This window comes from Colletotrichum costaricense, assembly GCF_030867565.1.
Source record: "Colletotrichum costaricense strain IMI 309622 chromosome Unknown Scaffold_21.1, whole genome shotgun sequence".
NCBI lineage: Eukaryota > Fungi > Ascomycota > Sordariomycetes > Glomerellales > Glomerellaceae > Colletotrichum > Colletotrichum costaricense.
In genome coordinates, this window is record NW_026848250.1 from 212,652 (window position 1) to 235,584 (window position 22,933).

General features: G+C 53.0%; 9 protein-coding genes across 9 annotated transcripts; 4 read left to right on the forward strand and 5 right to left on the reverse strand.

The window, feature by feature from the left end:
* Positions 1–467: 467 nt before the first annotated feature.
* On the reverse strand, positions 468–1,362 carry CCOS01_14565 (fungal cellulose binding domain-containing protein; the record flags this gene model as incomplete). Its single annotated transcript, XM_060462708.1, has 4 exons — positions 468–751; positions 825–995; positions 1,065–1,250; positions 1,311–1,362. 4 exons carry the CDS (start codon positions 1,360–1,362, stop codon positions 468–470), a joined length of 693 nt encoding a protein of 230 aa, XP_060306539.1.
* Positions 1,363–2,012: 650 nt separating this feature from the next.
* Positions 2,013–3,092, reverse strand: CCOS01_14566 (uncharacterized protein; the record flags this gene model as incomplete). The annotated part of the gene is made up of 1 exon (XM_060462709.1): positions 2,013–3,092. The coding sequence occupies one exon, from the start codon at positions 3,090–3,092 to the stop codon at positions 2,013–2,015; it is 1,080 nt and encodes a 359-aa protein (XP_060306540.1).
* A 1,835-nt stretch (positions 3,093–4,927) lies between these two features.
* CCOS01_14567 (uncharacterized protein) lies at positions 4,928–6,966 on the forward strand (the record flags this gene model as incomplete). Its single annotated transcript, XM_060462710.1, has 4 exons — positions 4,928–5,137; positions 5,662–5,708; positions 5,774–6,036; positions 6,107–6,966. The coding sequence occupies 4 exons, from the start codon at positions 4,928–4,930 to the stop codon at positions 6,964–6,966; spliced, it is 1,380 nt and encodes a 459-aa protein (XP_060306541.1).
* Positions 6,967–8,311: 1,345 nt separating this feature from the next.
* CCOS01_14568 (uncharacterized protein) lies at positions 8,312–8,506 on the reverse strand (the record flags this gene model as incomplete). Its single annotated transcript, XM_060462711.1, has 1 exon — positions 8,312–8,506. One exon carries the CDS (start codon positions 8,504–8,506, stop codon positions 8,312–8,314), a length of 195 nt encoding a protein of 64 aa, XP_060306542.1.
* Positions 8,507–9,322: 816 nt separating this feature from the next.
* CCOS01_14569 (uncharacterized protein) lies at positions 9,323–11,728 on the forward strand (the record flags this gene model as incomplete). Its single annotated transcript, XM_060462712.1, has 5 exons — positions 9,323–9,369; positions 9,438–9,898; positions 9,950–10,006; positions 10,064–10,993; positions 11,052–11,728. 5 exons carry the CDS (start codon positions 9,323–9,325, stop codon positions 11,726–11,728), a joined length of 2,172 nt encoding a protein of 723 aa, XP_060306543.1.
* A 1,031-nt stretch (positions 11,729–12,759) lies between these two features.
* CCOS01_14570 (short-chain dehydrogenase) lies at positions 12,760–13,982 on the forward strand (the record flags this gene model as incomplete). The annotated part of the gene is made up of 5 exons (XM_060462713.1): positions 12,760–12,812; positions 12,896–13,285; positions 13,377–13,489; positions 13,600–13,791; positions 13,900–13,982. The coding sequence occupies 5 exons, from the start codon at positions 12,760–12,762 to the stop codon at positions 13,980–13,982; spliced, it is 831 nt and encodes a 276-aa protein (XP_060306544.1).
* Positions 13,983–14,332: 350 nt separating this feature from the next.
* On the reverse strand, positions 14,333–17,465 carry CCOS01_14571 (fungal specific transcription factor domain-containing protein; the record flags this gene model as incomplete). The annotated part of the gene is made up of 4 exons (XM_060462714.1): positions 14,333–16,209; positions 16,263–17,137; positions 17,209–17,282; positions 17,352–17,465. 4 exons carry the CDS (start codon positions 17,463–17,465, stop codon positions 14,333–14,335), a joined length of 2,940 nt encoding a protein of 979 aa, XP_060306545.1.
* Positions 17,466–19,108: 1,643 nt separating this feature from the next.
* CCOS01_14572 (cytidylyltransferase) lies at positions 19,109–20,365 on the forward strand (the record flags this gene model as incomplete). The annotated part of the gene is made up of 1 exon (XM_060462715.1): positions 19,109–20,365. One exon carries the CDS (start codon positions 19,109–19,111, stop codon positions 20,363–20,365), a length of 1,257 nt encoding a protein of 418 aa, XP_060306546.1.
* A 1,257-nt stretch (positions 20,366–21,622) lies between these two features.
* Positions 21,623–22,828, reverse strand: CCOS01_14573 (F-box domain-containing protein; the record flags this gene model as incomplete). The annotated part of the gene is made up of 1 exon (XM_060462716.1): positions 21,623–22,828. The coding sequence occupies one exon, from the start codon at positions 22,826–22,828 to the stop codon at positions 21,623–21,625; it is 1,206 nt and encodes a 401-aa protein (XP_060306547.1).
* Between the last annotated feature and the right edge of the window lie 105 nt (positions 22,829–22,933).

Sequence of the window (22,933 nt, forward strand, 5' to 3'; positions counted from 1 at the left end):
TTTCGACTGCTACCCTCTGGGCGAGCTTCTACTGCGGGCCGCAGTCGATCTTAGTGGTCGTCGGCTGTCAACCCTGTTGTGGGTGTGATTGTGACTGTGACTGTTATTATCGCTCCTCATTTTGGGGTGCTCGTGGTGTATGGCAAAGAGGAACGAGCGCGAGGGGAAGCGGCCTATATGGCCGTCTTTTTATATGTATCGATAAGTGAAGTTCGGAGCCTGTTCTCATCACATGTAACAAAGGACGGGTGACGAGATTGAGCGGAGAGAAGTGCGCTGTGCAAGGGTGCGCTCAAGCTACGCGCAGCGCAATCGAGAATGTGATTTGAATTGCAATCGTGGAAACAAGCAAGATGGGCTAGAGAGCTATCGTGATGGATAATGCTTTCCAGCACTCGTCAATTCCAGCGCAAGGGATTCCCAGACTGCCTTCATCCACGCCCCCATTTCCAAGATTCAGACAACCCTCAGCAAGTCAAAGCGTCACCCCCAGGAGCTTTGTAGTTGGTCGGCACAGGGTAGTAAATATTTACAACCAAGCCGGGATCATTGGGGCTGTAGGCGCCGGGGAACGACATGAGGTTCGGCTTGTACGTGCCCGTGCCGCCCGTGACGCGGAGCTGGGCGCACGAGATGTACAGCTGGGCGCCTCCGACGCTGCTGGCGCTGTGGAGGGCAATGTGCTCGACGCGGAGGAAGTAGTCGCCGTTCTCGATGCACTTTGGGATCTGGACGTTGACTGTTGCCTTGCCTTGAAATGGTGGCATCAGCATAAAATCCCTCCTGGATAAGAGTCATTGTAAGAGAGAGGATTCTTGTCATACCGTTTGTCGGCCACGTTAGGCCGCCTGAGGTGACAGTGGGGCCGTCGCTGTAGATCTTGAACCAGTTCTTGCCGGAGCCGTCCCAGTTTGTGATGCTTGTGCCGGAGGGCGCCTTGGCCATGTAGAAGTTGATGGGTCCGGGGTGAGAAATGGACGCTTTGGCGTTGTACCCTGGTTCATCTGGTGTTAGTATTTGTAGAGACTGTATGTTTTGTATAGTGTAAGGAAGATTAGACGAACCAATGGTCGAGCCAGCTGTGACGTCGAGAACCGTGGCTCCCTCGTTGCCGGGCGCGAGCTGGTAGCATGTCATTTGCGAGCTAGTAACGTCTGTGACGGGCCCGTTGGACTGGAAGTTTGTTGTTTTGCGAACGACTTCCCAGTCGTTCGTAGTCTTGCCATTGTAGGTGACGGAAGGGAAGACGTCTGATACTTGTTAGTTCTGTCCAAAGATTTTGACATGAGGTCAGGTTCTATTCTACGCACAATGAGCCGATGCCAGAGACGCCAGTACCAGGACAGCTGCAGAGGATTTCATCGTGAAAGTTGGAGCTGATTGTTGACTCTGGAATATGGCTTAGACTATCGCAAACCCTCGCTGTAGATGAGAGAAATACTGGAAGTTTGATTGATAACCATTCCCCAGAAACAAGACGGATGACTCCTAGAAAACGAAGTCTTATACGCGAGGGACTGGACAAGACAATGAAGAGGCTCGGCATTGAGGTAGAGGTCATCTGCTGCATTCATCGTGGTTATTAACCAGAGTCTTTCAACGCAACGCTTTAAGGAAGCTGACCTACCGTTGATAAAACACCCGGCGGATAAAGTCAATCAACCAGTGAACAGCGACTTCTATATGACCATGCACCTCGGCATATATAACAATGATATTTTTCCATGGTTCGCATCAACTTAAGGTCACCTGTGATATGTGTTTGAGGTATTGATAAGTTTAAGGAGGAGGGGTTGTGATGTTTTTCATGGAGGGATATCCATGCCATCGTCAGAACTACCGACGCACGAACGGAAGATGACCCGGGGAAAGGGTATGTGCTTTCTCTTAGACCAATAGCTTCAACATCCTATCAATATGATTGGTGTTAATGTTCGGTTTCAATAAGAAGCGGCCAATGTGAAACCTTCACGTCGTTGGACACACTAATGCCCGCTTGGCCGCGATAGACTCTACGCAAGAAGCCCTGCATTGCTGAGAGAATCTCTCAGCTTCTTCAGACGGTCTACAATGGAATCTGCTCTCTCTGCAAGTAGCTCGCATTGAAGCAAAAGTATGCGGCCTTCCTTGCCACAGTCCCCTTCCCTCTCATTCAGCGCTGAGCTGAGTCGCGGGACACAACTGGCCAGGGAGGACTGGAGATCGACCAGAATCGCCATGATGATGGAAGGCGACGATCGCCGTGACGGAGTGAATGAGCCAATTTTGAGCTCTGGAACGTCAAACTCGTGAGGCTGGACATCCTGCTGCATGGCCGCGGCGAGGAACCTGAGACACAGCTGGACGTGGCAGAGGACGAGTTCCATGACATCGGCACATCGGTAATGGCAGCAGAGAAGGAGGTTTAGTAGCGGATAGTCGATCTTTGATGTCAGCTGCGCCGAGTTTGCAAAGGGCTCGTCTGGGAGACTGGTGATGGAGTTGTAGGTGTGTATGCAGTTTGGCACACTGCAGTCGGGGCTTGGGCGCTGTTCCAGAGCATATTGTACGGCTTTGGGATATACATCGACCAGCTTTTGGGTCTCGGCCAGTAGGAGCTCGAGAGACGCTTTGTGACTGTACTGTTGGGATATCTCGAGACAGTAGTTTTTGGAATCGGGGCCAGGGACGTGGAACTTGTCAATAGGGGGAAGGCCCCTCGTGGCTCTATCTAGAGTGGCCGTAATAGAAGAAAGCTCTTCAAAGCATTGGGATCGAGGGTTAGCCGGAGCTTGTGTCAGTGGTGCTTGACCAGGGCGAGATGACGCTGAATCGCAAGGCTGAACAGACGAGAAGCCCAGGATCTCATCGAAAGAAAAGTTGCCCCAGTCCAAGTCCGTCGCACCGTTTGAAAGGGGCAGGGCATCATCACCCAGTCCTGCAGCCAAGTCCCGGTAGGCTGGCAGCGTGCCCACGGGGCTATACACGCATGCGGCTCCGGCCTTGGAGCAACGGCTGCAAATGGCGTTGCCAGGCTGTTTTGGACAACGCAGTTTGTGGGCGTGGCACCGGTCGCAGCTCTGACGGGTTTGACGAGTACGAGTAGGTGGCATTGTGCGATGATTTACTATTCCGGATCTCCAAGCATGTTGGTCAGGCCACGTTGTTTGCTTTTAGGCTTGGCCATGTGAAAGCGTGGAGCTGAGCTGAGCTGATAAGACTGTGTAGACCGGTTGTAGGTAGGCTGGAAGTGGCTTGCCCAGGAACGTAGGAGGTACACTTGGGTGAATGGGCGGCGGCGGTGGTCGTGGCAGCGGAAGCCTCAAGCCGGACGCTAGCTGTCTTTAAGCAGCTTTAGGGGAGAAGTGCCACGATGCTTGGCGGTCCGATGCGGACGGGACGACAGTGATGTTGAAGGGCTAGCATGTGACGTGGAGCGTGTGCCTGTCTCGGGTTGTCTTTGCGGCTTGGATGATAATGAGTTGACGGCTTAGAGGATGAAGGATCGCAGCGGAGGATCCAATGGAAGCCTCGAGAGGCTAAGGTAGAGAGACCCTTTGGCTGAGATACCTATCCAAAAGTACCTTTTAGCGATGGCTTGCGGTGGTGGGCCAATCGCCATGTCGGGAGACCGAGGACGGGGGCCCACAGCTCGGGGCCGGCTCGCCGGATGGACCGACGGTGGACGGCGTTAGGCGAGTACGTACCTAGAGGCTGCTCTACCTTTAGTAAGTACCTAAGTACTCCGAACTGAGGTAGGAGTTGGGAAGCGTAGCGCCCGCCCAGTCAGCACGCTAATTTCCTCTTCAGCCTTTCTTCAATGGACTCATTTCCCACTCAATCACTCTCTTTCGTGTCTCTATATTGCCTCAGGACAGTCAACAGTCAATAATGACAGGGACATTACCAGACAGCAGACAGAACTGAATCGGACTGAACCGGACTGGCCGTGGATTTCCCGTCGAGTTTCTGCGAACCGGACAAGGTGCAAGGTTGCTGACCGTTTGATAGATTGATGGGTGTCAGGATCCATGTGCCATCATTATAACTGTGTACATAGTATGGTGCAAAGTGCGGCGTGTCCACCCTGAGCTTGAGCACAGACGGCGCGGTCGCATTGGATCCCCAAGGTGCCATCGGTGCCATCTGAGCCCATCTTTCTTTGACGCGAATGACACGTCTGAACTCTTGACTTCTTTGCGGGATGGGCGGGACCCCGGTCACGTCGTCGTCATTCGGACGAAACTCCCAACTCTCAGTCTCTCTCTCTCTCTGTCTTGTCACATTTACCTTAACCTTGTCATCACGGAATCAAGGATTGGGTGGTTTGTTTGAAGTCACCGGCAGGCACAGCAACAGCACCAGCACCAACAGCAACGGATTGCCAATTGGAACCGCACGCGTGGGATCCTCCGACTCGCCTCGACTCGCCTCGCCTTCAATACGGTGGCATAGTATTATCCCAACGAATAGAAGCGACTTTTGTTTGGCGACTTTGGCCTGGTCCCATGCTCCCATGGCCCCAGCCTGCCTTGCCCTGCATTCATCCCTGGCCATCTCTGTTCCTGGCACAGCAAGTCGTCCCGGGGGTATTTCCTCTTGTTTTACCTATTCTTACTAACAGTACTCACTTGACCGTATGTTTTACTCATTAGCGAGCTGCCAACATGGAAAACTCTACCGGTCCCTTCCGAGCAAAAGCAAACACTCTCTCACCCTTCTCGATTCTTTCTCCGTTCATTTGCGACCCCCAAAACAAGTACCAACCCCCAGAAGAAGGACCCCAAGAAAACCAAACCAAACCTCAGCTGCAGCAGCATCGTCAGCATGCACACCATCCGCCGGCTGACGGCGGGATGAGACGAGAATCACATCCAAAAGATCGTCGCACATGACTCTCTGGCCAAACTCGACTTGACAGGCATTGCATGTCCCTTGCCCATGGACCATGCCCATTGACCCCCCCGTCTACTCCGTCTTCTACGCAGTACTCCGTACGCCTAGGTCGCCAACGCCGTCCCATGCCTCATGTCATGTCGGCTACCCGCCCCCCTCGAGTTCCCGTGCGCCCGTTCGGACGACTTGCACCTCGAGTCGTGAGATTGGCGTCCTGGCGTCCACCAACTCAACGCCCGCCAACGCCACATTGGCTCAAAAAGTTTGCCCGCCCATCTGCTCTGCTCTAGTGTCCGTAGCTCCACGCCCGATCTATCTCCCCCCCATTTCCTCCCTGGCTTTCCTGTCGATCCAAGAAGCCCGAGCACACCCTCTAGACTCTTGTTCCCTACCAACTCCGTACGCTGTATGATGTATCCGGTCTCCATACCTTCCTTGCCTATGAATACTTCGAGGGTCAAAGCATCAAAGAAACCAGAAAACCCACTTCATCAACAGATACACACGCACGCCCGTTTGGCCCCAACCTGTTGGTAACCTACTCCTCGATCTGTTGTCTCGCTTTGAAGCTTGTTCTGAGTCGTGTTCCCCCCATCTGCCGATAAGCACTCTGTTTGCCATTTCCCACCGGTCTCAAAACTCTCCCGTCCTCCCTTCCTTTAGGCTTCAGGCTTCAGGCTTCAGCTCGCCCTGGTCATCCATTCAGCTGATTGCCGGCCACCCGCCAACATTGCTTTTCCCGATCCGGTTTCCGTTGGCTGCCGTTCTTAATCCCTTCCCTCCCAGACGATCCTCTCTCTCCCTCTCGTCACTTCTACTCCCTTCAACACTAAGTTAGTTCCTTCACGTAAATCCTACCTACTCTCGGCGCCAGTCCATCATGCCATCAAAGTAACAGGTCAACAATGGAGGCAACTACAGTCGATGAGGCTGTGTCGTCTCTCAAAGAGTTATACGCCGAGGGCACCGAGCATTACATCCAATGGAAGAGGAAACGCACACTTGGAAACCACTACTGTCGGAAATCATCAGAATCCGGTATTCGAAGGGACGTCATTACATGTGCTTTGAGCATCTCGTTGGAGCTTGCGAGGAATCAGATCGAGGAGACTTATGACATTGCGACTGTTCTTATTGGAACCGACTTCTCCACCGGCGATAGTGAGTTTCCACCCCATCGACGTCGCAACCCGTTTCCATCTGTCTGCAGCCACGCTAACAGCTTCAACAGCACCATGCCGGGATATGCTTTCCAACCAGCTGTTCAACCTCAGTAGTCGGGTTTCTCACCTACGCAGGGTCTCTTCTGACTCGAGCTTGACCGGCATTCTCAACATCTCAGATATCATACAGACATCCGAGTCTGTCAGAATCGCCTCAGTCCAGGCCCTCGGTGCCTTATATCACCGTCTCGCCGCCGGACGCCCAGACATCCCCGAGCACCTTCCCATCTCAAAGCCCCGCTCGCGGCATACGAGGCCCATCTCGCAATACTCGACTAGCTCGTCAACCAACAACCACAGCATCATCTCTCAAGACGAAGATGACGACGACGAAGATGAAGAGGAGGAGGAGGAAGACGACGACATGTCGATGACCATGACCATCAGCACCGACCAGGCACCCTTCCAATCAGAACCGCCCTCGCCTCCACCAACACCGCCAACACCAAAAGCCATCGCCAGCGACGCCGTCTCCATCTTCGCGCCCTCGGAAGCAGACACGACCAGCACTACCGCCTCTGCCTTCCTCCGCCCCAAAGTCAGCGTCTTCAGCATGTTCTGCCCAGAGGCCATGACGCTCCAGGTCGACCTCTCGAAGCCGATCCCCGACGCGCCGAAGCGGTGCAAGTGCGGGTACCGATGGAACCCGCTGCTGCCCGGCAACAAGGACTACATTGTTCTCAAGGACGGCTTCCGCATGTCGAGCCGGTTCCTGGCCAAGTCGCACTCGGACAGGAACATGTTTGCGTGCTGTTTATGTGTGCCGACGGGGACGACGGATAACTACGAGTCGGCAGACGCCTTGAGAGCGCATATTAATTTGTGTCATCGCAAGTGGCAGATTTTGCATGATCGCGATATTCACTAGGGCTTTTTCGCTCGTGAACGATATGTCTCTCATCGGCGAGGTGGCCTTTTCCCACTTGGCGTGCGGGCACGTTGGTCGTCTTTATCACTTGATTGGTGGCGTTTCTGATACCTTTTGATTTTACGATTGGTTCTTCAGTTTGTACAGTGTGTTTCTTGTATTTTGAGGGCGCAAAGGAGTGTTCAGGTGATTGAAAAGCCGGGAAGGGGTTAAATACCACAGGAGCTAGGCAGAACTGGACATATATGATACCCATCGGGAAGAGAGCGCTCTCTCTTTTCGGAGTTTAATTGGTTTAAACTATCAACATTGCTCAAAATTGTGAATAGATGATGCCTCTCATTCACTTCCAAACGGTCATTTGAAGCGACGAGGCAGGCCTTTTTAATGTCTAACCGATGTTGAGCTGCCGTATTTGACCTAGACCATCAGACAAACTTGCGCGATGGATCGCTTTAGTGTTGAAAAGACGCTACTAGAGATGCACGTCGCTAATGCAAGGCACGGATGGGACTCGGATTGGACGTTGAGGTAGGGGTTGACTTTTAGTAGCTGGAATTAAGTAGAAGTATAATGTTGGGCTGATGAGGCTTTGTGACGCTGTTATATCTAATTGCACGAGCTGGATGCGAAAGTTGGAACTAGTCGACGTGATTGTGAGAAACCTGTCGTTTTTCGGCTCATATCGCAGGATATAGTGAAGCAGTCCACTTACACAGGAGATGCTCCCCAACTCTCTGGTATTTTCTCTTCCCGTCTCACTCACTCTCTCACAACAGTTCATTTCAAAACTGGCCGTACCACATACAAGTCCGCACAATGCAGGTATAGCGGTTGCTGATGACGGGTTTTTGCATAATGCCGGGACACTCGAACGTCTCGCACTGCTCGAGGAGCTCGGTGATCTTGTGGCCACAACGGTGGTGGATGAAGACCTTGCGTTGACACATCCACGCTTTCCTTTCCGTTGTCGGGAATTGAGCACGGCGGTGAAGAGACACTGCCGTTGCGCAGAGCCTGGAAGTGGACGGCGGGCAAGGTTGAGCCGGGGGTTGAGGGGGGTTGCCAGGTTGGGGATGTTTTGAGTCGCGGTGAAGGGTTCGTTGGTGCGATTTAATACGAATTCCGTGCCGCCCCGTTGCGAATATGCCGCGGTGGTCCCATAGCTGTATCCGTAGCCGTAGGTAGGCTCTATTTGTTTCAAACCCCTGGTGACGGGCCCGAGCTGGCCCAGCAAGTGTAACCGCGACGGAGACTGCCCTGGTCAATTCACCACGGTGCCGGGGGTTGGTGGTGATGGAGTTAGAGAGGATCGTCGTTAACTGGGCAGGGGGGGAGAAGCTCACTAGTCGACAAAGTCCTGAGGCCCTTGAGAAATTGATACAACGACGGGTTGTGACACAAGTCTCGAGGTTTTAGAAAGAGAATTAGGTACATGTTGGAAACGATCTCTTGGGACTATGTGGGAAGACATGGTGAGCTGGATATAACTCCGGCAGATGGTCGCATTTTCTTCGGGAGGGATACAGATACTTCTCATGACAGCTTGGCATGTCTCGAGTAGAAGCTGCAGAAAAACATCGTATCTTGCATTGCGAGATCTCAGATACGTATAGAGGACTCATCTACCTCATCATTGCAGATATCGTGTGTTTGCCCGACAACTTGAAGAAGCTGAATGAGCTCAGCGCAATTTCATCGTGGCATTGCCGTCTTGCAAAAGTAAATCGCATGACACCTAGCTGAAACTGTAAATCATCAAATGTTTGACCACTTCCATGGTTTCGTGTAGCAAACAGGAACATGATCATGTTTTAGCAATTGCAAACATGAAGGTGAGTTGGTTACTGAAAGGGTTGGTGAAGGGTGATTGCTTAGTTACTTGGATGCTCTGTGGCTGTGGCTGTGGCACAGTGTGGGTTCCTCTGGCCCGGCAGTCATGGGCGCCCCGCAGAGCGGTTCGAACGCTCCGTGGCGGGGCACGTGGGGTATTTGGGTGGCTCCTTAGACAGTGTGAGGTCATTCAATGTCAACAAAACAACCTTTCTCACCTTACCTCACCTACGCAGTCGGAATCCTCACCTGGACACCTTGACCACCACCTTGTCTTGACTCACTCAGGAGCTTCGCCTTACCTTTGTAGCTCCTTGAAGCTTCAACTAACATCGCGGCTCCCTCCGACACGCCTACGCCGACCTTCGCAGTCCATGCCGCTTACCTGTCATAAGACACCCGGCCGAAGCAACTTCTCCGCCTGGCGAACAAACAAGCATCGCAGCTGCCCTCTTTTGGGCCATGATCTAGACCTTTCTGTCGGTCCGACGACCCCAGCGTAGCATACCAAGATCGACCGGCCATGTCGCTGATCCCATACCACCCGCGCGAAGGTCGCGAAATCGTCCTGTTGGTCTACCCTCATTTTGCTTCCTCTTGGTCAGATAATGCACCTTGCTGACAGTGCTTTCCTCTAGGCGGCACCGCAACGCTATAGTAGTCCGTGACCCGTCCTCCCAGAGACTCGAGATCCGTGGCCTGTCCGAATGCCCGACATGCCGCCAGCCCTTGCGATCATCCTCCCCCGAACGTCAATTCGACAGCGCCCGCCACCATGATTCCTTTGTCGACCCGAATTACTTTCGCATGCTCCGTGCCGGCGGCCACGACTCTCGCGCCGACCATCACCCCCCGCCCAGCCCGATTCGTCGCATTGTGCAACCAAGCTTACCCCATCCGCAGGCTGCCGTAATTGAGGAAGCCGAAGACGCCGAGTTCGTTTCTAGTACACCTTCTGTCCAGGAGGGCAGCCGCATCCGCCGCGATGCTTTTAGTCCGAATTATTTCAAAACCTTCTTCATTGAGGAGAAGGAGCTCGGGCGTGGCGGCAAGGGCGTGGTGCTGCTCGTCCGCCACGAAATTGATGGTTGTCAACTTGGTATGGAGCCCGAGCAATCGACTGCCTGGCAGAGATACTGATGATGGATAGGTCACTTTGCGTGTAAGCGCGTGCCTGTAGGCGACGATCACGCATGGTTGGAAAAAGGTACGGATGCATGTGCGACTCTTGTTCAGTCCTAAACGCTGACCCTGAACCTGTCAGTTCTCATCGAAGTCGAGCTGCTCGCAAAGCTCTCTCACCCAAACTTGGTCTCTTACCGTCATGTCTGGCTCGAGGACGTCAAGTTGACACGCTTCGGTCCCAGCGTGGCATGCGCTTTCATTCTACAGCAATACTGTAATGGTGGTGACCTGCTCAACTACATCATCGGGGACCAACCCAAGGAAACGACCAAGGAACAGCTCAAAGCTCAGATGCGACGGAAATCAAAAGGCCAGCTTGAATTGCCCCGTGACCAGTTCGCCTCGCAGAGATTGCTGTCATTTGAGGAGATTTACTCGCTCTTCAAAGACATCACATCTGGACTGGCATACCTTCATGCTGCCAATTACATTCATCGGGACCTGAAGCCAAGTAACTGTCTCCTGCATCGAGAGGGTAGCGGCATAATCTGCCTGATCAGCGACTTTGGCGAGGTTCAATCTGAGAATATGGTCCGTAAGTCGACTGGATCCACCGGAACCATCTCTTACTGCGCGCCCGAGGTATTGAGGAGAGACTTGACGACCGGGCGTTACGGCAATTTTACCACAAAGTCCGACATCTTCTCTCTTGGCATGATTCTCTACTTTATGTGTTTCGGTCGTCTGCCATACCGGAGTGCCAACACCATCAACGAAGAGCTCGAAGATATTGATGAGTTACGAGCGGAGATTACAGATTGGCAAGGCTTCCAAGACGAACGCAGAGAACGCCCAGATCTTCCGACAAAGTTGTACCAACTTCTTAAGAAGCTTCTTGCTCTGGACCCGTTGCAGCGGCCTAGCGCGAGCGAAGTTCTATCAGCTATGAAAACGGAGTCGACCATGGACGGCGTCCCTCGAGGTAGGAGTTCGAGTCCGTCCATGGGAATCAACGGACGCCGAATACAGAGTCTAGACTCCCCAATGCCGCCAAGCACACCCGTGCCAGGTTTGTGGCTCATTACTCTTTAGAGATGACGCTATCTATCAAACTGACTTGGTCGCAGATCCACAGAAGCAGTCGAGGTTCTCCTCATCCCAGGAAGGGTACAACATTCCGAGCCGGGCAGCAGATAGCGGCTCTCCCACTTCGGACATACCGGCAGGTCTACGAAGACAGTCGGACTCTAGCTCCCCGAGACTACGACCGCAAGCGCAGGTAATGGTGGCCCAACGCAGCCAGGATAGCTTTATCCGCACGACACCAGAGCGAGATGAAAGTGTGGATTCCCTAAAAGATGAACCTCTGAGCTCGCCCCCGCTCCTGATGCCACCCCCTGCTACACCTTTGGAAGCCTTGCGGCACAAACTCATGATTAGCCGATTGCGAGCAGGTCAGGTTGTGCGCTACAATGCTGGACCTCTACTGGCGGTTGTGCGTCTCGGCTTCTTTTTGAGCAAAATGCTCAGCCTGACGCGCCCATGCTGGCCGTACGTAGTTAGCCCAAATGTCGGGGCGCCATTGGTGATTTTGGCTGCTCTTGATCTTGGGCTTGCCGGGGCCGGCACGCGGCCGATAACGCCATATGAGCGGGAAACCGGGAGACGTCTGTCCAACGGATTGCCTTGGACTTGGGGCTTACGAGGAAGCGTGATTCTCGTGATACTCCACCTTATTGTTCTATGGGTTGGAGGGCGGTATAACTCTTTATGCACGACGGGGCATGGAGTCTGGCATCTTTAATTGCGTTGACTTTAGAGTCGCCAGTGGAGGGTTTCCATATCTTTTCTCTGGCTGGGTTCAACTTGGACGTGCTGCATGCTGAACAGACCGCATGCTGAGACTTGGAGTCGAACTTCTTTCATAAGGTCTAAACAAAGTCGACGAGTGTTGACTTCCAAAAGCTGGTAAATGTATGCTGTGAGGGTCATTCCCATGACACAAGCATTGTCTTTCCATAGTTGGAACAGCGGGTGCGAAAGGGCTGGTTAAATCCGTTTTATCAGGTAGTATGGGTCAAGAAGAGATTACCGGTGGCGAATGACTCCTTTTTTCAGTCGAATTGATAGTCCAGCGATAGCATTTGGGAATATCGTCAAAGGAGCAAACTACCATTTCCAAAGATAAAGACGTACTTGGAATGCGAGTGCTCGTCGGGTGGGCGCCGCAACAGTATCCTTGACCGAAGGAGCTTCCATCCCACTCGACCCTTCGCTATCTTGATCTCTCAATGCCACCTCCTCATTAGAGAGGGGGACTTGGGAATGACGTGACAGGAGGTGGTTCGACAGATACCTCCAACAATAGAAGCTCAAAGTTGTGCCAACACTCTGGGTATTGCTTTATCCTGCGGCCTGCGGGGAGCGGTTCATCCCGTGGTGTGGATAGACCCGCGCGGGAAGCTACGCTGGGTATGCTTCTCCGCGATCTTCCCGCCTCGCTTTCTTGGACGATGCCACCGCCGAGGAAAGATGGCTGCGCGTGTTTCCTCGATGAGATGGAGATGCGTATGCGGAGTGAAGCAGCTTGTCTCACCGGTCCATCCGTCTTATCAATCGTTCTTGGTTTTGGTTTAGGTGTACTGTGTAAGTGCGTGAACTTATTTACATTGGGACTTTTCATATAAGTTGGCATTGCTGGCACACTCCGGATTGCTCAGTAATCCGCGCATCCAGTGTCGGCACCCAGGATTAGCATTCATAAACCCGTATATAGGCACTCAACGCCGTTGTCAGATGTGAGTTTTGTAAAAGTGAAACAAGCAAGATTATATTATGGCGTCTCTTCTCCGTGGTGCGGCTTTCATCACTGGCGCGGCTTCTGGTACGTTTGACTCCCATTCATTTACTTAGAAAGACCTACATTCATCATTTTCCCGCACATCCTACTCAATTCCTCTTATTAACAGAGAAATATTGACGTTAAATACAAAACAACAGGCATCGGCCAAAAAACAGCCCTCGCCTTCGCCCGAAACGGCATCACCCGCCTCGCCATAACCGACATCAACACTCAAGCCCTCGAGGCCACGAAGTCGCTCCTCAGCGAGAAGTATCCCTCCACCGAGGTCCTGACACTGCCCTTGAACGTCCGCGATGCGACTGAAATAAAAGCCGGCATCGCGGAGACGGTGTCGCGGTTCGGGCGCCTCGATGTGGCTGTGAATAATGCGGGGATCGCGGGTAAGGGGGAATTGACGCACGAGGTTGACGAGGAGGAGTTTGGCGGGATTGTGGATGTTGATTTGTATGGGGTGTGGAGGTGTCAGAGGGAGGAGATTAGGGTTATGTTGGAGCAGGAGTATGTTTTTTTTCTATCTTTCTTTTCTTCCGACGTTATTCGCTTGGGTGAACTCTTGGTGAGTTTGGTATTGATGTGAATTTGTGACTAGGGACCTTGGAGTGAGACGCGGTCGAGGAGCCATCGTCAACGTGGCTTCCATCTTTGGCGTCGTCTCGCCTTCGCTTTTCATGGCGCAGACGGCGTATTCGGCTGCGAAGCACGGTACGTCGTCAACTCACCCCCTACCCTTTTCCTTTCACCTTCCCTCTTTCGAAAGAGAAACATGGTAAAGCACGCCGCATAGTAAAGGTACTAAAACAGAACTACAACAGGAGTCATGGGTCTGACAAAGAGCGACGCAAACAACTATGGCCGACGAGGCATCCGCATCAACGCGATTTGTCCCGGCTGGATCGAGACGCCCATCGTGACGCCCTTTTCGCGCGAGGCAGGGAGCCCACTGAGTCAGTATGTTGAGATGACGCCTTTGCAGCGGTTAGGTCAGCCTGAGGAGATTGCTGATTGTGAGTCTTTACTGTCATTGCTTTCTTGATGTCTTTCTTAAACTACGTATCTTGATTAAAGTACGGCATCTTCGATTTGGTACCTGGACTGACGGGCTCTTGATCCAGGTATCACGTTCCTTGCTTCTGATATGAGTAGTTTTATGCAGGGGTCTGGGTTGGTTGCTGATGGTGGGTTTACGGCTCATTAGTCTCGTTGGTGAGATGGAAGGCGTGGGATGAGGGCGGGTGGTTTTGATCGCGGTGATCTTGACAATGTTAGAGAATCTGAGTGGTTTGTGTCACCTGTTTCGATGGCTCTGGGACACGTAGGTGACAAAAGAAGATATCTATTCAATTATGCTTCACAGCCGGCACATCCCTACCTACAACGCTATGTAAGGAGTACTCATGTACAAATGTCAAGAAACGAACCAAGCCCGCAAACTCCCATGGACTACCAACGCCCAAGATGAAGTAACGAAGAGTGAGAGAGAGAGAAAAAGAGGGTGGATGCTAAAGAAGAAGAACCGGGTCTGTATTCCCATGCGATAAGGTTGACTCAGAAGCTCAAAAAGTCCAGTTCGTGGTTTCTAGGCGCTTCGTCCGCCGGACGCCTCTCTGCCTTACCAGCAATGGAACTCTGCACCAGCTCAATCAGACTCACAGAGGTCATGGTGTCCAGACCACCATCGGTACCCATCCAGTCCATGGCGTCATGGACAAAGGGCCCGAAACCTCCTTGATCCATGACGGTGCCCTTGGCCTCACTCTTGAAACTGCTCTGAGTGGGTTCCTCTTTGTGGACCTTTTGCTGGCTTTCCCGGCTACTTTCCCCTCCACCACTGAGCTGAAAGCTGGACGGTGACTCAAGACCGATCCCGGATGCTCCAGACTCCCAATCGTCCAGTTCTAAATCGCCATACCGCAGATTCGCCTTTTGAGACGGCGATGCGTTACCGTTGGTCGTAATGTCCTGTGCCCAGCTGTTGGACAGTGGCGAAACAAAGATGCAATCCTCCACAGGTTTGCTCTTGGCATCCGAAGCTCCGTCTTCTCTATCATTATCTATCGCCGAACCGTTGAGAAAGTCTAGATTGAATAGCTGATGATCGTTTCCGCCTGGATGATACGTCGCGGGCTCTAGGGGAGAACTGATGTTTGCGTACACGTTGCTCTGCGACGACCTGCGCGTCGACGACTGCGTCTTGGCGCCGAAGAAAGGTAAGGGCGGGCGAGCGAACTCGGACGCTCTTCGACTGCTCGTCGATGGGCGACGTCTTTTATTCGGTGGGCTGTCCCTGACTTCCGCCTCACGTCTAGCTGGTAGAAAGGAGTAGACACTATCCGTGTTGCCTCTCCAGCCAGGGCTTGAAAGGAGACTCTTTTCGCTGCCCGTCAATATGATAGGCGGCTGGCTGGCACCGTCGAGACTGTCGTTGTCGGTCCGGAGTTTCCGAAGCACCGCCTTCAGTAGGTTGTCCATGCGTGCTGCTGGCTGGTAGGCTTGACTCATGTCGCTGATAGCGCTGGCTAGAATCTCTAGGTATCCGAGGTACGTTCGCCTATCAGACTCGCAACGGTGATATGCCAGTGCCGCGATCAGAGCAATTGCTGCAGTGCCGGCGTGCTGAATGCCGGTAATGAATATCTTGGTACCGTCAAAACGTTGTCGGTGTTGCCAGAAGATTCTAGCCACTCTAATCGCATGGAAACTACAGATACTGCGCGATGATGCAACTCGGCCTGTGTCTGTGGTTGATTGTGACATGTTCGTCCCTAGGGAGTGATTGAATTGATGGTGGTCGGATGTGTCTTTGGAGTCAGGGTTCGAGTTCGGCGTAAGGTTTGCGTCAGTGCTAATGGTATCGCCAGAAACTTCTTCGTAATTCGCCCACGAACGGTGCAGCAATATCATCGACACATGATATTGCTGGTGAAGAAGGAAGTAGCTGAACGGTGCATGCTTGATGTTGGCAGGCTTCCACTGCAAATGTTCCGGCAACCGCCTATACCAATTCTGCAATTGACGATCGAGGTTGGTGCTTTGAACATACGCATCTTCTTCGCTATCCGCTCCGTCTCTCTTATGAAGACTCGCTGGTGCTTGCCGGCTGTCTCTAGCTTCCACGATACGACCCGCAAGCTCCATCAACTCAACGAGCTGATCGTAGATTTCCACAGTTTGATTCTCCTTGTTAGTGGGCCCAGGCGTTCCCATGAGCGACGTGAGCTGTGAGAAGCGCCGCGATAGCAGATCCATGCCGACATCTTGGCTTTTGATGCTCGTGGGCCGACCCAGGAATAGGGACCAATATTTGTCGTATATCACGCAGGCTCTCATCACCATATGGCGGATGTCGACCTCCTGTTCGTCAAAACCACTGTTACGGCAGTCCAAATGGAGCCCGATGTCAAAAGCTAATCTATTCGCCATCCCTGATGAAGCATCATTATTATGTGTTCTTTGAAGAGGCACGCGATCAGCTTACCAGCATACATCCACCCAGTATTATCTCTGCCAACGCCGCATTCCAGGTCGCCGAGAAGAAGGAGGGCCTGTACGCTGGGTATTCCACCAGGTCTCTCGAGTTCGACATCGAGCATGTACTTGGCCTCCCTGTGCAAAGTGCTCTCCCGGTTCCCCAAAGCCATTCTTTTCATGTCGTCACGACTGCAATCAGCAAATCGGAAGCCCATAGCCAAGATTGCGATGTGCAGGAACGACGAGTAGAATTTTGGGCTTTGCGACTCTTGATCGGATTCGAACGATTCTCTGTGAATGATTTTAAGCACACTATTGTAGTGCGTCCAGAAATTGTTCATGAGGTAGTCGTGAGTCGTCGCTGTCAGTGTCCGAATGATGCGTTCAGCACGCCGTATCTGCTCTGATGGTTCACGGGACCGCGAGCTATCACTAGTGTCGGCGTAGTAAACATGAGAATTTGCCGTCGGGCCGAAGAAGCGGAGCCGTCCAGATAGCTGGTCAAATGAAAGATTCCCTCTCGTCGAAAGAAGCCTGTGAACAACGTTCTCTTGTGTTGAATCCAGTATACGGAATGCAGATTGTTCTTCTGCAGGAACATGGAAGCAGGGGCTCGTGGTAGACGTGTTCTCTGCGTGGTCGCTACCTTGTACCGAGTAGTCATCGTTTCCAGAATCCGGAGGCGAGGGGACCTCGGGGGCAGTTGGTCTCTTGACTGGAAACCTTCTCTGCTCTCTTGGCTCTTCCGATAACTGCTGGTTCTCGCGTCTCGTCTTCGGGGGATGCACGGCTGGTGGAGGTTGAACACCCTTTTCCTGCAGCATGCCCTCGAGCATCGCAATGCGATCGGACAAAGACGACATGTACGCCTTTGATATTGGTCTGATGACTTTGTCAGCATTTCAGATAACACTGAATTCAACTGGGAACATTCGGCTCTCAAGTATACATACCGCCGCCGCTCATCGTCATTCTTGATAACGCACTCATTACCGGCCTTTTTGCACTGGACGCACTCCGACTCGCCCTTTGGAACTACACAGCGGATTCTTCTGTCCCGACAAGAGGCGCAGGCGACAGATGCTCTGTGCCTTACCTGTTGGTTCTTGGCTTGGCGGGTTGAAGGTATACGAGGAGTAGTGTTTTCTTGTGCGGTGATTCCGGCATCATCGTTTGAGCCTTGCCCGGCTTCATCCTTGATGATGGTCATGGTCTCGTATCCTACGTTTTTGTAAAGAGCCACAGCTTTCCGGGTACTAATGGAATTATACGGGGGAACGTGTAAGGTATCACGATGATGGAATTGCGCAAGTGACGACTCAGACGAGTTCGAGGAAGGATACTGGAAAACGAGTGCAAAATCAGAGGGGAATGGCTGTCCAACGGCGAGAATGCCGAAGATGGAGGACGAGCAAGTCCAAGAGTGTCGAGACTCAAGGTTGGACCCCACCGTGACGACAAACAACGGGGCCCTAGGAGTGTCACGCAGGCAGGCCACCCCTCTTTCAGGTTTCGTTCAGGTTGTTGGCCAGGAGAGGAATGCCGGCTTGGTAGAGACAGCGGAAGGGCAGTGGATCCCGGGCAAGCAAGCTCAGATGTGGTGGGATGGAACGGTGTAGGTGCAGGCGGAGGTGCATGGCGAGGAGACGGTTCAAGACAGCTTGTTTCCCCAATCTTACACTTGCAGCGAGCTATTGCGGATCCGAACTCAGAGCTTGGCTGCGTTGGGGGATTCGTGAAAGCTCCGAGCTCGGGACTGGAGTCCGGGATGATCCAGCGAATGCGACACTTGTCGCGACGGCGAATCTCACTCTTGCCCGATAGACTAGGAGAAATAATTGAACTAAAGCAGCCCAATGGAACTAGGGCACTCCGTTACCCCAGACGGAGGGAGCTTGATGCTGGATATCCGGCGAACCCACAGTCAATGGTCTGGGGATAGTGGGCCACGGGAGGCCGGAGGAGCCAGGACTGGGTCGGCCATATGGATACCACAAAGAGAGGGGGTATGCTCCATATGGGACGACGACGACGACGAGGACAAGAATCCATGTCGGCAGGATGTTGTCCGAGGGGAGAATGGAAAAGGTCTGGACGCCCCATTGACAAAGATGGTTGCACGTCGGATGCGGGGAAGGTTGTGAGGTCCACCGGATGCCGCAGATGGACGGCGCAGTGACATTGAACGTCGAGATCCGATGTCGAATTAGACGAAGCGGATTTGCCGACAGTTTTCCGCGGCGGACGAAGCGGACAGCAGCTGGGTTGGCTCCCCTTCACTAGAAGCTGACGACATGTTGACGGTCCAGGAAGGATGGGCCATTACGTCATTATAGGTAAAGTACAGCAGAGAGCATCATCGTACTGAAAGGGAAAGTCTGAGATTTCTCTGGATCTTTGTTAATAGCAAGGCGTAAAGTAGAGTTGACCAACATGTTGTTGTTAGTTGAACATGATAAAAAGAGGTTGGTTAAGGAGCTCCAGAGACAAGACACGGCAGGATACGTACTTGACCAGTGGAGATAGGGTTAGCCAATCACATGACAGTGACGCAGCCCCGCGTTATCTCCGCAGCGGCAAGGATGAATCAGCATCGCTAGCGCGAGCCCCACACTCTGACTCGTCCCCCTCACCTCGGCCTGGCAGCAAGAGCTACCTACCCTGCGGAATCACCCCACCTGCCCGAGGGAAACAACAGCTCACAGCACCGGATTCAACTCAACTGAACTGCTGTATCCGAGATTGAGGCACGCATCGCCGTTACTTGCTAATTCTGTCTATAGTATACCATTTGTATCTACTGTTCACGTCTCTTTGCAACTTGTCACGTGCAAACACGAACCGACTCCCAGAATGGTCTCTCAAGACTACCCGAGCCTACTGCTCCTCCCGCTCCCCACCCAGCCACCATCACGGGCCTCGCTCAGCGCCGCCTACCGTCCCTCGCTACAGGCAGTCCTATCCAAAGTCAAGAACCCAAGTCGGTCTTCCGTACTTATTGTGGCTGTCGTTGGCCCTCTTCTCCGCGGGGCATCACCAAAAACCAAGTCGCTGTCATGGCAAGCTACCCAGTCTCTCATCGCCGGTCTCTACAGCCTCATCGCCCTGATATGCGCCGAGCAGGCCATTGCCAGCGATGTCGACGGGGGACCTGGCGCGGTTGACGCACGCGTCGTCTTGGTGGACCACGATGCCAACCGGAGGTTTGCGCCGGACTTCCAGGCCGCCATCGATCCTAACAACACAACGGTCGTGGACCTGCCGACCTTTGCCTCGGCATACCACCCCTGGAACTTCATCTTCCATATCAATAGTGAACAAGGCTATCGTACGTTGTCGACATATCTCAAGTTCGCTGAGAGTAGGCAAACGATTTTGCAGTCGCAACTGGTGGTTGTCGAGGCAGGTCTGAGTATGAATGTCGAGGGATCGAGCGAGGATCCAGTGGAAGATACCCCGGGATACAACATCGTCTGTCTAGGGGGCACATTCGACCATTTACACCCCGGCCACAAATTACTCCTCACGGCAGCCGTACTTCTACTCCGGGTGCCGGTCAAGGACTCGACATCGCATTGCCGCTTGATCGTCGGCATCACCGGAGACCAGATGCTGGTCAACAAGAAACACGCAGAGCTCGTGCAGTCATGGGATGACAGAACCAACTACACTCTCGACTTTTTATCATCCCTTCTTGAGCTAAACAAGAGCGGGTGGAAGAAGAAGACAAGCCCGGCAGAAACGGTGACGAGACAACCGGGCCGCGTCGAGGCCACCTTTCGCGACGGCGCCATCGTCGTCGAATTTGTCGAGTTCCAGGACGTCTATGGCCCGACAGTCACGCTGGAGGAGATGGATGTGCTCGTGTACTCGGGGGAGACGCGGTCGGGAGGAAAGGCCGTCAACGACAAGCGGACGGCGCAAGGGTGGAAGCCGCTGGAGACATTTGAAGTGGAGGTATTGGATGCCAGTGAGCAAGGAGAGGGGGCGAGCGAGACGGAGAATTTCGCGTCCAAGATTAGCAGCACGGCGATTCGGAAGCAAAAGGCTGAGGCAGCGGCCAAAGCAACGGCGACAGCGAGGCCAGAGAGTAAAAGCCGGCTGGCTTAGTTAGTCGATGGTGAATACGGTGGTGGGAATATCACGCCTATGGCTAAACAATACGGAGGCGTGACTTTTTGCAGTGCCTTTGATTTCTGTGGGAAATTGGCACATTTTCCCACGCTTACTTTGGCTTGAAGCGCCCAGAAGAGAGCCTGAATAAGCTCCTAGGCAGGCCATTGCCCAGTGTCCCATCGCCCGAGGCAAAATCCAACGAATTCAGTGGCATTATGTCAAATTTCGACTGACTTCCTGTCCCGCTTTAACAATTTAAAGATCCAACATGGCATATCCTCCTGTTCAGTCTTTTCCGTGCTACGAATAGCAGCCCGCCATGAAGGAGTGGACCGTAGTGGCTGAATGGTTGACGCACTTTGTAGAGACTCAGGGAGACGGAGTACCCAAGACCGTGTGCCGCATCACATGTAAGCCTAGCTCAACACTCATTTGAGAGAAGGTTGCATCCGACACGTCTGAATTTCTCCCACAAAGCTACGTCAGCTGTCTGTGACGTAGAAGCCTATAGACTATCATGCATAGCCGTCTGGCCTCTGACTGGTTTGCTTCTTCCTAAGGTAGATATCGCTTGAGCGGTACTCGCTATTCTCCGCTTACCCCCGCATCCAGTATGCCGGTGGGAGCTCTGCTGATGTACACTTCTATGATTCTCTATACAGCTGGTTGGATGGCCCCCGGTAGCGTGATGCTCTTTGACGCTCTCTGACGTATTAGTTAGAGGTAATGTTTCGGAGGACACTCCGGTTTGAAGCATCGTGTTCATTGGGTTCGCAAATTGTGGCTCGATGCACTACCTTTCTGTACATGTTGTAGATGATTAAAAGAGTTGTCGTTGTCTACTGTACCATCGCCCGGCTGATGTTAAATCTGGGGTGAGAAGCATGGTCCGTACTAGGCTCCGCAAGTCCGGAGACGGCGGCGGGTGGGCCCGAACTCTGACCGCGACTAGTGGAGCCGCGATCTACGGTGATCATGTCCGGTCCGGCTCATCTGGTGCGGACAGCATTGAATCAAATGATGTAAAAGCCTACACGTTCACTATTGGAGTTTGGGGAGAGACTGACTGAGCCAAAGCACTGGATATACTGGATGTGGTCTTGGTCTTCATCTATTGTCATCTAATCTTCGTCTACTCTTCGTTTATACTTTTCTACGTATAGTTTGCTGTTCCTCTGTCTTTACTTTGACTTCTCACTCCAAGTCTTCTAGCCTCCTCTGTTTGGCCTTTGGTTTCTAAGTCTTTTTCTTCTAATCAGCTTCACCGTCTGTGTCGAATGCCCCGATAATATCCAGCTGCAAGCCGTGCTCTCTACACGCTTCCTTGATCTCACGTGAAACTCCAGCGTCGCCCTCGGGCACCACAAAGGTCTTCCAGGCCTTGGCGACGACGTCTTTGGTCTGAATCGTGTAGAGAAGAAGATCCGTCACCTCCTCGTCGGAGCCCATCTCGTTGAAGAACTCCAAAATCTCCATCTCTGGTGGGAGACCGACCGAGTGCATGCGCGGCTTCTTAGACGTCTTTCCAAAGAGCTGGTAGTCCCAGTTCATCCTCATACTCTTGAGCGCCTCGAATTCTCTCATCCTCAACGGTTTGCGACAGCCGAGCGTTGGCGAGTCAATGGTGAACGTCTTGAGTGAGTGGGCCTGGGAGTTGAGGGCGAGCACGTAGTCGGCAAAGTTGTCGGAGCTCTCCTCCAGCTCGGGCTTCGGCTCTGCCGTCTGCGTCATGACGAACTCTTCCAGGCCCTCTGGGAATTCGAGGAGGTCTGAGAGTCCGTCATCGTTAATGTCGCATTCGAGAAGGTGTAACTTCTTCAGTCCGGTCTCGTGGGGACGCTCCATGAAATCGAATCCTTTCTCGTCGAGTTTGGCTCGTTTGATGATCAGGGTCTCCAGCGTGGGGTGAGCAAAGATGTGGATGTTTTCTCGCAGGTCCCAGTAGGCGTCATCGGCGCACTGGTAGAATAGTGTGCACTCCTTGAGGTACGCCAAGTCGAACGGCCCGTTGAAAAGGGTACCGATGCCGTGTAAAAGGACGTGAGGAACAGCAATGTCGAGTTTTTCCAGATTTGACATGACGGAAAGTGTGCGCGAAAGAGTGTCGGACCGCGTGGGGTCATAATGAGAGTTGTGAACGGGTGCGTCGAGGGCCAGGCGCGAAAGCTCCTCATTAGGATAAATCAATTTCACCTCATTAATGGCCGAACCACGCCGCGGTCGCCGGCCCAGCGATTCGCTGAAAGTGAGATGAAGCTCCGGGCTCTGAAAGTGAACGCTCTTGTACAAGACGGCATCGGCCAACCTATGGTAGCGCTTGTTCAAGCGCGATACATTGCAAAGGTCCTTGTGGCAGAGGCGATTCAGCGTCTCGATGAGGAGCTCCTCGGGCAAGGCGGCGAGCTTGTCGCGTTTGGCGTCGTCGCCGTTGACGTCGCCATCGGGGAAGAGCAGCATACTCGTCGACCTCACGAGTATGCCTTCAGGCCCGGCCTTAATGGGGTGATGGTCTTATCTTCCGTATCGTGGAGACCCTCAGCTGACGGGGGACCTTGCGGGAAC